A 17,143-nucleotide genomic window follows, 5' to 3' on the forward strand; every position below is an offset into this window, starting at 1 on the left:
AATGGCCCAAGAACTTACACATCTTTTGGACCTTAGGTTTCCCCTTCCTGTATCTTCCCCAGCTGCTTCACCATAGAAAAGATTTTATCTTCTAGGGGTGGAAGAAACAGGAAGGGCTTAGATACTTACGGCCCAACTCTGATAAGCAACACTACAATAACAAACCAAAGCAAACAAACAACATGCTTTGCCTGAAGAAGGTTGCCTCCACTACAGGTATTTTTTGGGGGGGAAGGTTTTGAGTTTTGGGTTTTTTTAAGAGAAATGGACATTAGTCAAGTCTTTGATATTACAGTGTGAGAGGGTACTGAGATTAACATTAAAAAGACATTTCTTAGTGCCACCTTTCCACTAACTAAACGGAGAAGGAAGCTCTGAAGGCAGCAGATGCTGAGCAAGAGAGATTCACCTCCAAAAACAAGTACTTGTGTCATCTGATGAAAGGGAAGGAGTGATAAAAAAGCAGAACAACCAAAAAAAAAAAAAAAAAAAAAAAAACCAAACCCCAAACCTTGTTTTCTGTTCTCCTCTCCATTAAACAGAAAATTAGTCATCCCTTGAAAAGGACACCTGGTACCTCAGCATCAGGAGACTAAAAATGCAAGAATAGCTTTTTTTTTTTTTTTTTTCCACCCTTGCCCCTACTCATTCTGGCTAAAAATATCCAACAATGCTTTTGATACCCTTCCACGTCTACAGCATGACTGGCTTCGGACCTGTGCCATCCCTAAGCTTGAAGAATGTGCTAGAGGATGCCTCCCCCAGCCCAGCAGAGTGTCAGCTGTCCCTCTGCCTCCTGCTGCCCATCACCAGAGGCTGGCAGGCAGGCACCACAGCCTCTCAAGAAGGACTTTATTTCCAAGGCCTGACACTCCACTGTCCCCTCCCATTTTTTTTTTCATTCACAGCCCCATTCATGACAGTGAACTTTAAATCACCCAGGAAACCCACTTGTGTTACTGTTCCTTGGCTGGACCAGGAGCACAGGTATCTGTGTCTCCAGGACTTTGAGGACAGTCACAGCCAGCCCTGGACATGCAGCCCCTGCCAAGGCCACCAGTGGCACAAAAAGCCTGTGCAAGGGCAGGACTCAGTCCCTCTAAACATGTTTCAGAAACACAAGGCAGATCATCACTCTAGGGATTTCTTTGACAATCCCTTTCTTTCCTGTTCTTCTAGATTAGCACTTCTTTAGTTCAGAACTGGCAATAGTGTCACTCCCCCTGCAGAAAGTCTCATTTCCTTCTCTGGAAGCCTCACTTCAGCCCACCTTCCCTTCCATTCTTCATTATCCCTAGTGCAGTTGGATTCTGTTCCCATTCAAATCTCTAACACACCTTTGTTCCTTCTACATAATCAGGTCTTCTCCTGCAGCTAGAAAACCATCCTCTTCCTCCTCAAACAGTTTGCACAACTCCCAACACACTGCTGTTCTCAGCCACTGGACAACAAAATGTTTTTGATGCCAGGCCATTCCTTCATTTCCCTCTGCTACATGGCCTCCTCTTTCCACCACAGAGATGGGAAACTTCTCCCCAACAGTGGTATGAAGATCAGGCTGCTGTGCAATGTCTAAGTGCTTCCCATTTGTGATCCCAGTGTCCCAGTGGGTAGGAGCCTGCTCCTTACACCATGGAAGATGGATGGAGCTAGAAAACACAGAAGATTTAGAGTAAATTCCAATTTATCTGTTAATACCTGGCAGAAGGATCTTTTATTTTTTCCATTTTATTCCAGCAGACTTTACTGAGGTACCTCAAACATCACCACAACTTACTAGTGACAACTTTCATGACCAAATTCCCACCCAAGCACCTTTCTGCCTCATCAAACTCTGCAAGATAGGACAGACCCCCATCACCTGTTTCTTTGGCTTACTTTTTCACAAGCAGATCACACTGTTTTACATAACAAGTCTGCCAGCTCAAATTCACCTCCTGAGCACCTCTCCCTTCCTCCAATTATCCATCAACTCCCATTAATCCACCCTCCTGGATAATCAGAGTAATGCTCTTTAAGCATATGACAGGGCAAAGCCATTCTCTGTCTGCAAGCTGCATTAGAGGGCACGGTGACCCTGCAGGTAATGTAATTGGGAATATTATGCTCCAGAGCCTCCAAATAGTCCATTTATGGAGTCAGTTCCCCAGAACAGGACATGAGCACTGCAGAAAGGGCACTTTTGCTGAAAATGTTTCCTGGCATTCCAAAAGATACCTGGCAGTAGAGCAACTTACTGCAATCCTGAATCAAGTGCTCCTTCTCCCAGCCACCTTGGGCATTTTCTCACTTAATTTAAGAGTAATTTTGGATTAATCAGTTACCCCAGTGTGGAAGAAAATCATCTTGGGAAGTGCTAGCAGCAGCATTTTTCCCTCCACCCCTGATAAGCTGTTCAGGTCATTGGCATCCATACTGTACTGTGGTTGTCAAAGTCAATATATTGGGGTACTGAAGGAGGAGCCACTCAAGACTTTTACCATCACAGCAGACTGGTTTTTTTAACATTAACCTTTTCTTAACATTCTTAACTACATTGGTAAAAGGTGGTAGCACTCAGTTTTGTGTAGGAACAGAAAAAGAGGCTTTAGCACCCATTGCAGGAGAAATCTCACTGGTGCAACATGAACCAGCAGAAAAGGAAAACTGCTGTTGGCACCTGTCAAATGCCACAAAATTAAATTAAGGTGGTAAGGGACTGCAACATCATTTTGCTTTCCCTCTTGTCCCAGAAAGAAAATAAGTACAGCCAGAGCCTCACTCCTCATTCCCCTTTACCTACAGTAAGTCACAGTCAGCTTACCATGTGCATGAACAGGCTGGGAGGGGGCAGGCTTTTCCTCCCATGCCTACCAGCTCAAGCTCCGAGATTTACTATTAATTCAAATCAAGGGTAAAGATAAAAGTATTTTCATTTGACAGCAACAGATTTTTACTGCCACTTACATTAAAGCAAAATGAAACTAAATAAGGGTGATCGGAGAGCCTTACCTGTTAAAACAGGACACTAACAGAACAGTAAGGATGTGGTTACTTACATACAAATAAAAATCCCTCAAAGGGCTTTCAGAAGTGACAAAGATGCTGTAGCATAAACATCCTTAAAGTTGCTCTCACAAAAACAAAAAGGATAGCTCAGCTCAAGTGAGAGTCTGGCCCAACACCATAGCAATAAGAAACTGGATGTGGAAATGGGTGAATAGGAGTTGTTTAAACTGCGCTGAAATCTGAGTGGAAGCAAAGATCTAGCTTAAAAATATGTATTTTTTGTTGCAAGAGAAAATTAATGCATCTTTATTATTTCTATGAAGGACTGACTTCCACATGAAAATAGGCACACTGGCAGGTTGGGAAAACATGCAATACATGTCCAGGGTGTAAGAGCTACTCTCTTTAAGGCAGTTCTACACCATGTTTACAAAAACAAACAGATAAAACCTCAGTTCTCTGGATGTTTTGCAAGCATTATCTCTCATCACCTTTGCACATGGCAAGTCAGTTAAGCAGAAAGGTTCTCTTAATGTACATAACCACAGCCTCAAACCAAACACCTTCTCTCCCACAGAGGGCATTCAGAAGAGAGTCTTGAGCCAGTGAACAGTCTGGAGCCCCTGGTGTGCATATAGCACCGACCCAAACCCTGATGTTCCACAGTTTTTTATATGGAGATTTTAGCCCCTCGACTGTTCTCAACATTTGAGGTTGTTTTTCCCATTTCCCTCCACTCAGTTTGTCCAGTTTAGCTTTTAGAATCATTCAAGTCTAAATTAAGTCACGATACAGGAGGAGAGGTGCTGTGACAGTACTGAAAAGCAATTTTTCTTCTCACTGATTTGACACCACAGCTCAGTCACGTTGTGCTACACTCACACACTGACATGCAGCTCAGTGTCTGTCTACCCATAGGCTATCCAAGCACCTTTAAACCAGGTTCCTTTTAATGACTCCTGCTACTTTAGCTGATTTAGTCTTGTTATGTTACTCTCATTCCTTTAGGCAATTTTGCATTACACCTGCCCCATAAGATAGGTACTAATCTTGTATCCTAGCATTAATTCAAGGGTTGGTTCTTGGCTACAACCAACAATATACGTGCTTTTTTCTTCCTCAGATATATCTATGTTCCCATCCAATAACTCACTCCCAAATATTCAACTGATAGATATATCATCTTTCCTCCAGGTCTAACTGCATTTTGCAGCAGACTTTTTTCCCTTCTATAAATGCTTATCTCAGTTTCTGAAAGTTTGTTGTTTTTTAAAAAAAACAAAACAAACTGTGATTTTATGTATCTTTTCCTTTTCTTGACAGATTTTATCAGTTAAAAAGAAAGCATACATTTTTCCCTCTTCTAATCCTTACTCTTACTCCCCTATTTATTGTTAATAGGAACATGGAGATGTCCTGCTTTTTACCACCCAAACTTCTGAAAATAAAAACTAACCAAGTGCCATTTAGACACACTCAATTTTTTTCATCTACTTTTTATACTTCTGTTAAGAGTTTCAGAGAGCCAGAATACAAATGAAAGAGAATGTAAAATTGAGAAGTTGAGTGCTAGCTATTGGTCCTCTTAAGCTGAAGGCCACTGCTCCATCCCAGGCACCACCCCATTGATTCAGCCATACTTGACACTAAGTCACATTTGGCCTTACTTCCCCTTTACTCTCACCTCAGGGCACATCCTTCTCTTGAAAATCTCAGATTGCTAGTATTTCCCCTGTCTCTGTGCTTTTGCTCTCCCTCTAGTCCACCCATGCAGAACTTAGTATCAAATGCACCTATTTGTGAGGACAGGTTTGAAAGAAAAACAGGTAAAAGCAGCACAGTCTCAGGGACATTAAGGGGGCAGCAGCATGCAGAAAGAAGGAGAAAAGGAAGCAGCTGAAGATGACACATCTTGGGGGCAGATGTGGTTCAAGAGCAATGTGAAACCACTGCCCCACTGGGAGTTGCTGGATCAGTTCAAACTCTTGGTCTGACAAAGATAAGATTTTATCCAAAGGCGAATGGATGGAAATTTGGACCAAGTGCTCTAGCAGCAGGTGTGCACAGCAGGAAACAGGGCAGTGGGATAACACTTTGGAAGTGGTGACTTCTTCCACCAGACCAAATCCAGAGCTGGAAGCAGACACCTACCTCAAGAAGTGTGGGGGGATTAAGACTATTAAGATCTTAAGCCAGAGTTTTCAGAGTCCAAATGCTTCAGCTTTGGCACCTTAAGCAGGTGGCTTGATACCAGAGGTGCTGAAAATTCACAGCTTCACCAGAAGACACATGGGCTCTGTCAGGATCATCCTGAGCACTCAGCCTTGGTTTGTCAAATCTGGGGTTCATGGGCTGCATGTGTCTACCACTCTATGATGTAACTGCACAAGAGACAGACCCTTGAGTACACAGCTGTGAGGTGTGCTTGTGCAACCAAGCCATGTTGGCCACATGTGGTTGTATGCCTCATTCATAACTATTTGGGCATTTTTTTTTCCTCTTGTTTGCTCTTATTTGAAGCAGGCAGGTAAAAACACTGAATTCTCCAGAGTTTGGGCTTTTCAGCAAAACAGAGACTGGGGAGTAGTTGTATCTATCAATAATATGAAAACAGAAAAGCAAGAATTGTCAAACAGTCTCCAAGAAAGCGTGTAAATTTCCACCCTACCTTCTGTCTGACCCAGCTTTAAGCAGATACCAAATCAGAGACCAAAAACCGTGGGCACAACTGCAGAGCTGGACAGTAGCTGCATTGTAGGTCTGTAGTTAATAAGGCCAAAATGGCATCATGTAGTTCAGCTGGCATCAGTCTGACATTCCAGGCAACAGGGCTTCAGCAACATCAATGTCCACTGCTTGTGTCGGCATTTAGCATAGCTTAATTAAACCCTATCTATAGCCAACAGTAACACTAGTAAGAGGAACAGATTGCATAAATAGTGCTGTTTGCACATATCCCCCTTCTCAAGTCCTCTGCCTCCTCCTCTGCAACACTCATTTTAAATGCTGATACATTTGCAAGAAGTATTTTTACGCAGGCTCTAATGCAAAATGAAGCAACCAAATCTGGACAAAGCAGAAAAGGCATTTGGGACCATGGTAGAGCTGGAGAAAGAGATAAAGAAGCAGGTGTGTGCTAGGAGAGAGAGGAGCAGAAGAACTCTTGTAGGGCAGGAAAATGTGAGAGAGGGAATCCACAAGGGGCAGGCTGGATGCAGAGCCCTTAAGAAGTTAGGAAAGCTCCTGTACAGGTTCATGATCACCTTGTTGAACAAGGATGGAAGTTTCTCAAATGCAGGACAGATATGGAACATGTTACATGCATGATGGGGTTAAAGGAAAAGACAGAGTGATTTGGAGCAGATGTTGGGCCTTCCCAAGCCAGAGGGTGATAGCTGCAAGGGATTAGGCCTGAGGAGAAGATTTAGGAACAGTGCTTTCCACAGCTAGGGTGGGTTGCAGAGCATATTTGTCCCATCAGAGCAGAAATATGGAACAACGATGACTGGCTCTTGTTGATTCTTCCTGAAGAGCTCTGGAACAGCTCTTCTTTCCACCTGAGAAGACTGCCTCTACTTCAGAAGAGCTGAATGATGAGTAACAGCAAATTTGAGAACTGGGCTTGATGGGCCAAGTTCTCCTGCTGTGAGTGGATGCAAACCTCCTAGCTTCTTTGCCTGAGTACCTGCCAAGAATCTGGCCCACATTCTCTTTGGAGACAAACAGCACCAAAATGGACTCCTCAATAACCCTCATCAAAAACTAAGGGCTCAACTGGAGACTTAGAACTGACAGCTTAGAAGACATTCTAGCTAAAACCACTCCAGCTCTGAGCTGCTCACCTTCATCCAGTACAACACAGCTCTTTTCACCTACTACACCTGTGGCCCCATCATAAGGGCATCCATCCTGATAAGGAACACTTCCTCCCTGAATCATTTATGTTCACTGAAGGTCAGGAAACAAGGAGAACAAAAGCCTCCAGCTTGGCAAGAAGTTCTGGTCTAGCAACTGACTCTTATACCTATTCAGGAAGAAGTCCCAGATAAGTCCATGAGCAATTGGATGTGGGTTATCACTACAGGGTTCTATGATCAACTAATCACATCACCCCTCTGACTTTCTCTGACAAAACCTCCACTACCAGCCCTGCACATACAGGTGCTCTTTCTCTCCAAAGAAAGCCAATCTCTTTTTCCTAGTTCTTCAGACTGCGTTTTCAAAAAAATTTTGCTGTCCAAACATAGCCTTGCATGCTTGCCTACAAAACCATCCTTGCCAAACCTCTGCAAACATATCTGAAAACCCTTTTAAGTCTTCTGGAATACAGAATCTTACTGAAACAAAAGTATCTTAATGAACTGAGACTGTCCAATAATTACATTGGAATTGTTCCAGGGTAGGGAATGGTCTTTTTTTATAATATATATAATATAATCACAATTCATATAGCAACAAATCATCACACTGCCTCTATGCCTGATGAAGGAAACATTATCAGAGTATGCACATTCTTTCAGTGGCTCAAGCTGATTAACACACAGCTAGGCTTGGTTTTTTGCAATGTCTGTTCAGTTTCATCAGTCAGAAAACAGAAAAATCCCTGGTATTCTCCTACTGTAGAAGTCTGTTCTATGTGCAGAAGAATAGCCATTTCACTTCTCAGCTGAGGAATCTATCTATAGCTTAAGGAACATTTTAATGTAGATCCCAAGTATTTTTCTCCATCTGAACAGAGAAACTTTTTCTGAGCACTCTCCCTCACTTGTCCTTAGCCCTCAACAGAATTTTTCAAAAATATACATCTAAAGGAACCCTTGAAACATACTGTCCACTGCCACAATAAATTAATTCCTTTTCCTGTTCTCTTGTGTCAGAATCAACACTTGGACCAGAGGGGTCAAGCTCCACAGATAGGGGGTTGGGGGGGAAACAAAGTATCTCCCTGAGACAACAGTGGACTGACTGAAAATTCAAAATTAATGGGCTAAACACTCGAATTCCAGGAAAGGAATTTCCTGCATTTTTAAAATATACTATTTTTTCCCCTCAAGTTTTAGCCTTTTTTCCCCCCACAATGGCTGCGGAAATAGGAATGAAAATAAGGTTGGAGCTTCTACTTATGCTCCTGGAGCTGATGAGAACAAAATATTTACTATAACTTACATAAATAGGTAACATTACCTTCAAGAAAAGTAGAGAGCTACAGGATTAGCAATTCTGTTAAGGAAAAAAATGCAGAGATCAACATTTTATTCAAATCTCTGTCTTTGTAACTTATTTGGTGTATGTTCATGGCTGATGCTGGCACCATTCCAAGTAATGGGATATAATTGCTTATTCATTCTGCAAATACTTTCAAACTCAGCTCAACATTGTTGTTTCTACCCTGACAAAATGTGCAATCAAGCCAAGTAGCATGAAGTAAAAAAAAAAACCACAAAAAACCACCCACACCACTAAACACTGTTAGCCATGCTTTCAGACACCGTAGTTACTGTACAAGTGAAGTTCCCTTTCTGTCCCTCATGGCAAACAAGCACAGCAGTTCTAACACAGTTTCAAAGCACAGTGTTAGCAATGGTTCAGTAAAAAATGTTTGTACTTCAGATATACTAACTTATAATCTCCCTCCTGAAAAGGTGACTTTGAAGAGAACTGAGAAGTGCAGTTCTTTGAGCAAGTTTAACAAAAAGTTCTAAACTTACTTAAAATACAAACCAAACATGATGAATGAAGAATGACACCAAAACAAACAAACAAATTATCATTTCAGAGCAGGTTACCAGTTTCCCAAACCTGCAGACTTTGATATCTGTGTATCATCAAGAGATTAAATGCAGCCCATGGTTTTCACAGAGGGATTAGTGGTTGTTAAGTACTGCTTTCCTCTGTCTTGGTAAAGTTTTCACTCTCCACCCTGCCTGGCAGACTATGTATTAAGAACAAACTGTCACCCAGACTTCTCCTTTCTTCTAAAGAGAGAGACAAAAGAAAGACAATACTGTCTGGCTTTTATGACTTTACTAACTCTTCCCCTCTGGTAATGCCGACTTTCAAAAACTTTAACCTTCCAGCCACAGGTCTGAGCAAGTTTATTTCAGCACAGCCTAAACAGAAGAAAAATCTATGTTATACATGTGCACTTGCAGAGGTGTAAGCAAACACAGTATCTGTTCTTCATTTCATAAGGCTGCTTCATGGGGATTCTGTGAGACCTCTGTCTGGGTCTGTGTTATGCCCCAAGACTGGCTTCCAAGATTTTCTCAAAATATAACCACTATCCTAACTTTTACTGAATGCAAGCACCCAGCATAATCAAAGAGAAATTTAGAAAAAAGGACAAGAAAAAAAAACAACAAAAAAAGTAATTAAACAACTGTTCAACCTGCTTGGACAGTTTCTATTCTCATTTACCAGAGCTGTTCCTTCAGACCACAGAATACAACCCTAAAGAGAGGTACTTTCTGAGCAGCAGCTAAGAGACAAAACTATGCAAGCAAGTTGGAATTTTAAAAATGTAACTTAAAAGAAAATTATTTTCTGCTAATACCTGTATTTCAATTTTTTTTCCAGGGATGAGGGACAAGAACCTACTCTGTGGTACTTGCCAGATCTATGAAGATCAAGCAGCTTCAGAGGCTGGCATAGCCAGGAGATATTCCAAGGGAAATATGACCTCTCTGAGTCCATCAGTCACTTGCATACACCTGCTGAAAAAACATTTGCCAAGATTTTTTCATCCCTTGCACCACAGCAAGCAGTTTGGGCAGTCCTGTAGAGCAGGGTCTTCACTGCTGTTCTGACAGTATTAAACAGTCAACTAATACCATATTTAAAATATATTTTAACTAGCAAGACAATGTAAATGGCTTTCTTCTCTCTTCCAACCCCTTCTCATGAAAGATGCCCCCTTTTAGCTCAGCAGCATGGATATCAGAATGATACAGGTTTGCTGGCACTCGCACATGCAACACTGCAGGTGCTGGAGAAAAGCAAACATACATTCCCTCAAGGGAAGTCTAAAGAGCAGACTGACATGAAAATGCACCTTGATTTTGTATTCCACCTGTTAGCAGCTCTCCAGGGAAGCTTTATTTGTATTTTAATATTTATTCCCATCTCATTGCAGAGTCTCCTGGTCAATCCCACAGCAGGAACAGCTGACCTGCACACCCTGATATTGCCAGCTCACTTTGGGAGATGAGCTCAGCTGCATCCAGGTGAAGAATACAGGGCTACAAAATCAGTTCTGCTTGGGCAAATCAAGCCTGATTTCTGAGTGATAATGTCAAGTCTACATCAGAGCACTTCTGGGAAGAAATTTTGATCCCTGCATGTACAGGTAGACAGCCAGGACTGTAAGATAATCCTTGCAAAGTTCCAGAATTCACATACCAGGGAGCTCAGGTGTCTGGTCACCATCACAACAGTGGGGAAAAAACAGCCACTGCAATACCCATCAACCTAAACTACCCTTTTGTCACTCAAAAATTTCTAAAATGAGAGCTTTATGACACATTTGAATTATTCCCAAAGACTCCAGTCTGGCTAGATGCTGAATACTTCAGACTGCATTCAGCTTTCCTGGATGGCTTGGCTGTCCATTTCATTTGCTGCTCACATTCCAAGAGCATTTGTGATGTTGCATAAAACATTAGTGCCTGGAAACTCTGGTTAACAATCAGTATGCAAGATGAAGGGAGATGACAGAGGAATTTGATGGCACCTCTCCTGATAGATGAGTTCTGTAACACTGACTCTATCCTGCCTAGGGCCTCAACAAAAGTATTCACTGAAAAGACATCTCACAGATCCTACTTTGAGGATCTCTCAAGAACTGCACTGAAGAGGACTGGCTGTGAAACTCAAATTTACAGAGAAGATAAAGTGATCAGGAACTGCTTTGGGCCTTTTCCAATCAGAAAATTCGTCCATGACATTCTGCTGCTTAAAAAAAAAAGAAAAAAAAAAGAAAAAACAAAACAAAACAAAACAAAAACCAAACCATCGACTATTGCCAACACCCAGACAGAGGGGCACCTTCAGCAGGGCACTGCAAGCGCTCTGCCAGTCAAACCATTCCCTGGGCAAGGAAACATGTGGAGCCTGGTTTCCTATTTCACCTCCTCCCTGACCCATGTAGATTATCTGATACCCAGTAATACAGTCTGAGCTCATACTGGAATCATCTGTACCTTACAGGGCATTAACTCAGATCTCTCTTCTCTATCCAGTGCCTGTTTTCCAGCAAACTTTAGGCACAAAGTACCTTTGAGACTCTGCTCATCACCTGAGTCCTGCCTTATCGAGAAAGCAAGCTAACAGACATCAAGTAGGAAGTCCTTTGCTTGTCTTCTGAGAAGATCTTGAGGGAAATTAAATTTAAAAAATAGTATCATACCAGATAGGCAAGAGAACATCTCTTACAGCTCTCCAGGCTTTTAGCACTTCACTGGCACAATGAGACAGACTGCATAGGGTAGAATGGTTTGACAGCAAAGCCAAGCAAAAACATAGAAGTTTCAAAGATGCAGAATGATTCTGAAGGAAAACCAGTAAGAAACTTCCTTCTTCCCAAGAAGGTAGACGTGATACTTCTCAGTAAGAGATCTTTCTGCATCTTTTTTTTTTTAAATATATATAAAGCTTCCCTCTCCATCTCCAGTGGTTTTACAGATCAGACAGCCTCTGACAGCTGAATCCAGAAGGCAGCCGTACTTAAATTTCACTGAAGGTTCTTGAGTGCTGCTCATTTGTATAGACTCCCACCTGCTTCAACAGGGCTGTTATTCTAGGTGTTCTCACCAGCCATGTTCCACCTACTGGACCATGTCTTATCAGGGAAAAAGCTCTACCAAGGCAAACTCAAAATGCAAGCCATGCCCTCTGCAAACTGTGTTTCACATAAATCACAATCTACTCAAGTCCAGCAAGGGATTACAAGAGGAAAGAAACAAAGCCTAAGGTTCTAGGAACAAAAAACATTCTTCCTGGATACAGCCTGTGCTGCTACAATTGTTACAGGAGACAAATTATTTGGGAAAAGTACTAGAACATCAGGTTGCAGTGGTCTGTGAAAAGCAGGTCTCAGCCTTCCTTCTTGGGGCAGGTGTCCTTAGTTATTTTTCCTTACTGGGTTGCAAATTCATTAAAAAGCCTTTGGTTTGGCTTAAAACATTTTTCTGTTATTGTTAATGTAGCAGGCAGGGAATAAGCATGAGTGATCCTGGCTACCAGCTACGGTCATACTCACCCTGCAAGACCAGGAATACAGCCCAGCCTCCTTGGGCTGTTCAGCCAGAGGAGCACAGAACTTTAACCTGACAGAAGGTTTAATCAGGGACTTTGCAAACACAGGTGTGGGTAAACAGCAGTGGAGTAAAAGAAGCAAGCCAAGAACCAAAAGCAGAAATGACATCTCATGGAAACACAGCAAGTCAGTGACAGAGTCTACAACTTAAATGATACACTCTACTGCAAGAGAGTTGGGATGCTGAAATTTAACTTCAACAGGTCCTGGAAAAAAGCCTTTTCCTCTGGTTTGGGGCAGAGAAGGGGAAAAAGGGATGCGCTGGGTTGTTGATTTTTTTATATATATATATCAGAATGAAAACATGAAAAAATCTGCCAGCCTATTCATGTCACAGAACTCAGACTCCTAATTTTAAAGCCAGTTTGCCCTGGCTTTAAAATGAAAAGAGAGCAAGAGTCCACCAGTGCTATAGAATAAGAACCTCACACTCTCAGTTGAAATCTTGAAAGGAAAAAAAAAAAGTTCTACTTTCCACACAAAAAAACCTCCAGAGGAAAAACCTCTCTTTACAATGTCAACTTTACAATTCATCTCCTCAGACATGCCTATTAATCTGTATAGAATTTAAATCCACAGTCAGAGACCTTACAGCCAATGCTCTCTTTCAATTCTGAATTTCTGCTTAATCTGCTAGAGGAAAATAAAGAGGTTGATTCTATGATGAGGACCCTCATGACCAGCCAAGCAATGAAACCCAAATCAATTTGCTCTCCGAATTCAATCCTGCCCTGAAATCTCACAGAGGAGTTACCCTCACAAAAGGATTGCATCCAGACAGACGCTGGTTTTATTTGTTCGAAGCAGAAACGTTCATGCATGTGCAGACTGACACACCTAGAAGCAAGACACTCTTCCAGCAAACTAAGAACTGTGGAAACTGGGGAGAATTTTAAAACTTTCAAAAGTATATAATAAAAATTGATCAAATAGCAGAAACAAAATTTTAACCAAGATGATTAATTACAGACATAAAGAAAAAAATTTCAAAACCTTACTAGCAAAGTTTAAAAGAGCTTTTAAACACTAGGCTCTCTGAAAGAGATCATGACATCAGGGGCATTATAATTTTACTCTATTTTAAGATGTTAAGAATTATTCAGAGTTCAGAGCTTGATGTCTTGGTCTAAAAAAATCCTTCAGCTAACTAAAGTATGATGAAAGCACTATTTCCAGCCTAAATCACCTAATTGTTAGTTGCAAAAGAATGATATATTAGTCAGCAATGGTTGCGTGAGTCCTTTCTGTTAGGTGGGTTCTTCTGGATAGAGGCATAAACTTTTTTGATGTATCTAACTAAACAACAGGCAAATTATTGCCAAGGATTGTACTTGAGGCCACCTTTGAATAGAGAGAAAGAGGTTAAAAGGGTCCCCAGTCCATCTACAAACAGCACAGTCAACCATTCTGCCCCATATTTCCTGTGGAATTGAGAAAGTGTCTTCCAAAAATAGCCAATATTTTGCTGAAAGGTTCAAAACAAACAGTACTTCTGTAGGAATATCTTACATACTTTACATAATAGCCATCTCAGAGGGAAAAAAGGATGTGTACAGTGTTTCAGTGCAAATTTTGCATTGAACAAAAAGACATTATTCTTTGCTTAACACAAGGCTTAAATTCACCATGAGGGAAATTGCTGAAGTCAAAGCCTCAGGGCCCAAGCTGGGAGGGAGATACCACTCTGACAGGAAGAATTTTTACCCTAGATTCAAACCGCAAGAGGATACATAAAAGGAACACTGTCAGCTTCTTTAAGCCTCAAAAAAGAAAGTTCAACCCCTCTTAGCATCCCTTCACCAAAATCTATTGAATTTTTTAGTGCTTGGTGTCTGTTGTATACCCAAATATACTTCTGCACATTTCTGTTTACCTTTTTTTTATTATTATTATTTTTAAACACCTGGTCCTTATCTCCAAACACCTAGTTTACTCCTCCTGCTAAACATAGTATCACATATCACAGTTTAAAACAAAACACTACAAGAATGACACCAGTATAGTGTTATAACCACTGATGCCTTCCTGTTCACTTCAGCTTCAGATGTATCTTTCCTCACAAGCTGAAAGTTCATTCACATGCTTGCCTCAGTGAGTGTGTCCCTTAGAGACAAGGGTAAAATACCTAACACTCTGCAAAAGAGGAATTGTTAAAGATGAATCTGTAGCAGTATGAAGGGGACAGTCAGATGATCAAGCAAGTAATACCATTTTATTTTTCTTTCTTGAGACCCCAGAGAGCAAAGTTGTTTCATTTGTATTGGGATAACAGCCAAAGAGCCTAGAATTTGTGTTAACTTATTAAACAAGTGTTTTGTGTCCTGTTTGCCTTTTCTGCTTAGAGGGAAAGAGAGCTGTGCTTTTTCCTGTATAAACAGACACGAATAAAAATTATTTTGGATCATGCAAATTGCCTGCAATACACAACTAAACTCTCAATTATTGTTCTTGTTGTTCTCACATCCCAAATCACCACCAAGGAATAAGCAAGGAAGTGAACTGGATCACCAGTTGAGAGGAATTTGTGGAAAATTCTCTCCCTAGGAAAAGAACCTGTGTGTGTGTTCAGATAAGAAGCTGGGGAAGGGCCTGGCAGGCCACACTTGGCTCCAAGCAGCATCGGTAAATACAGTAACTCCATCAGCAGGCCAAGAAGCTCAGCCTTTACCATGTACCTTAATAAGAGCTAAAAATATGGTTGCCATCTGGTGGCTAACACAGAAGGAATTTAACATCTATGACAGGTTCAGTGTAGACCAGTTACCAAGAGACAAATTCCCTGTCCTGTCCCCTCCTGGAAGAGCGGTAAAGGGAAAAACCAGAGGTGTGGCTGCACTCACTGGTAAGGCCAGGATCTCGTTGCTGCAGGAAGTTCCATACTGGATCTGCTATTCACTGGGGTTTTTTTACAAGCAGTCAGGCAAGTTCTAAGTGTGCTTCAAGTCTCAGTAAATGAGCTTAAACCAAGTGGAAGCAGCACACGCAAAATTAAGCCCCATAGTTTTGGGTTGGCATTCTGACCCAGCAGCATTTTGTAGGAGTGTTGGCCATTGGTACAAGGCTCAGGCCAGCACGGCATCCAATCCCAAGCCTCCTAGATTAAATCTAACTGCTAAAGATAACTCCCAGGGAACACGAGCAGCAGTGGGCAGATCTGTTCACCCTTCCCCCCCTCAAAGATGCACCAGTCCTTATTCAGTCAATGTCATCTCACAGCAAATCACTGAAAACCAAGATGAGCGTGCCCGAGATAAAAGCAGCTGATCAATGTCCCTGCGTAAAACGGCCGATAATCCCTGCACAGAGCAGGCATCTGGCATCAGATGCAGCATGCCAGAGAGATGATCATGAAAAGTATCCATTGCATATTCCTGGCACCTTTAGCTGTCACAGGGGTGGGCAGAGAGCAGCGAAAGGGCTCCCGGGATTCAGAAAACACTCCTCCCTCACCAGATCGGCACAATCTTCAGACAGCACGGCTTTTGGCCTTACTACCATTACAAAACCTGGAGCTCAAGGTCAGTAAAGCAAACAGGGAGTATCATGCTGTGCTGTTGGAAGGTAAGGAAGCAAGTACCCATCTTTTCCTCACCGTCTTTGCGGCTATGTATTTAGCGCTACAGCAAAACAGAACGCTGCTCTTGAAATCGCCGCATCAAGCACAACCCACATACCAGAGAAAGGTCTCCTCCTGCTGAAACAATAACCATCTACATCTTTAAAACAAACGTGCGGCACTCCGTATTCCTTTCCCCTCTCCCATTTGAACCCGATGCCATGCTCCTGCTTACCCTCAGCGTGCGGAGGGATGGCAAACCCCTGTAGCTCACTACTGCGAAATTTTGCCTTCTCAGGATAGAAAGGGAGCCCTAAATCCGCCGGCAGAGAAGGCAGCTGACAGCCCCCAGCCCCGCGAGAGGGGGGGCACACCCGCTGCGGGACCCATCTCTGCTTAATGGAGGGGGTGTCATCCCCGGTACCGCATCGCATCCCGCATCCCGGAGAGGCGGCGGTCGCCGCGCACCCCCACCCTTCTCCCCTACCTTCTCCTGAGCCCGGGTCAGCTTCTTCTGGACGTTACTCGCGATTTTCCCGGCGGTGACCCCCTTGCTGCCCAGCTCAGCCATCTTGCCTCCTCTTTTTTAACGGGCTGCTGGCGAACGACGGGCCGGCAGGAAAGGAGGGGGGGGGGGGGAAGAAGAATAAAAAAAAAAAAAAAAAAAAAAAAAAAAAAGAAAAGAAAAAAACCCCGGCGGGCAGGCGATGGCCTCGGCCGCCACCACCGCCTCCCGCCCGCCGCCGCCTTTTAAAGGGACAGCGCGCCCCGCGCCGCCTTAAAGGGGCCGCGCCCCGGCCCCGGGGGCACAGCCGGGCCCCCGCCTACCAGAGGGGCTATGCTGCTGCTGCTAGATGGGCAGGGGGGAGGAGAGAGGAGGGAAGAACTGAGGGAAGGCGTTTGTCAGATTTTCCACACCTTTCCAGTCTCCTCTGGGCTGGGCGGCTGGGTTCTGCAGGTTATGAAATAGTTGGGAAGAGAGAGGCAGGCAGGGTATGAAAAGTTTGGAATCACAGAATCGTCTTGGTTGGTAAAGACCTTTAAGGTTATTGAGTCCAACATTAACCCACCACTGCCAAGTCAAAGGCTAAAACACATCCCCAAGCACACCACCTGCAGGTCTTTTAAATACCTCCAGGGATGGGGGTTCAACCACTTCGCTGGGCAGCCTCGTCCAGTGCCTGGCAACACTTTCAGTTAGTAAGTTTTTCCTAATATCTCATCTAAACCTTCCCTGGCACAACTTGAGGCTGTTTCCTCTTGTCCTATCACTTGTTACTTGGGAG

General features: G+C 42.8%; 1 protein-coding gene and 1 long non-coding RNA gene across 14 annotated transcripts in view; one reads left to right on the forward strand and one right to left on the reverse strand.

Annotated features, from left to right (window-relative positions):
- BIN1 (bridging integrator 1) overlaps window positions 1–16,582 on the reverse strand; it is a 99,422-nt gene extending 82,840 nt beyond the window's left edge. For 11 of the 13 annotated variants that reach the window (XM_030454295.1, XM_030454301.1, XM_030454296.1 and 8 more), the window contains exon 1: window positions 16,345–16,532. In XM_030454295.1, the coding sequence (XP_030310155.1) occupies window positions 16,345–16,428 (84 nt within the window). In that variant the 5' untranslated portion in view covers window positions 16,429–16,532. Of the gene's footprint in view, window positions 1–16,344 lie in introns of all 13 variants that reach the window. The other 2 variants (XM_030454294.1, XM_030454293.1) reach the window with 1 other exon arrangement.
- LOC115598584 lies at window positions 15,746–16,502 on the forward strand. The gene is made up of 2 exons (XR_003987753.1): window positions 15,746–15,819; window positions 16,156–16,502. It is a non-coding gene; the product is annotated as an uncharacterized LOC115598584 (long non-coding RNA).
- Window positions 16,583–17,143: the final 561 nt, after the last annotated feature.

This window comes from Calypte anna, chromosome 7 (genome assembly GCF_003957555.1).
Source record: "Calypte anna isolate BGI_N300 chromosome 7, bCalAnn1_v1.p, whole genome shotgun sequence".
In the NCBI taxonomy this organism is placed as follows: Eukaryota; Metazoa; Chordata; class Aves; order Apodiformes; family Trochilidae; genus Calypte; species Calypte anna.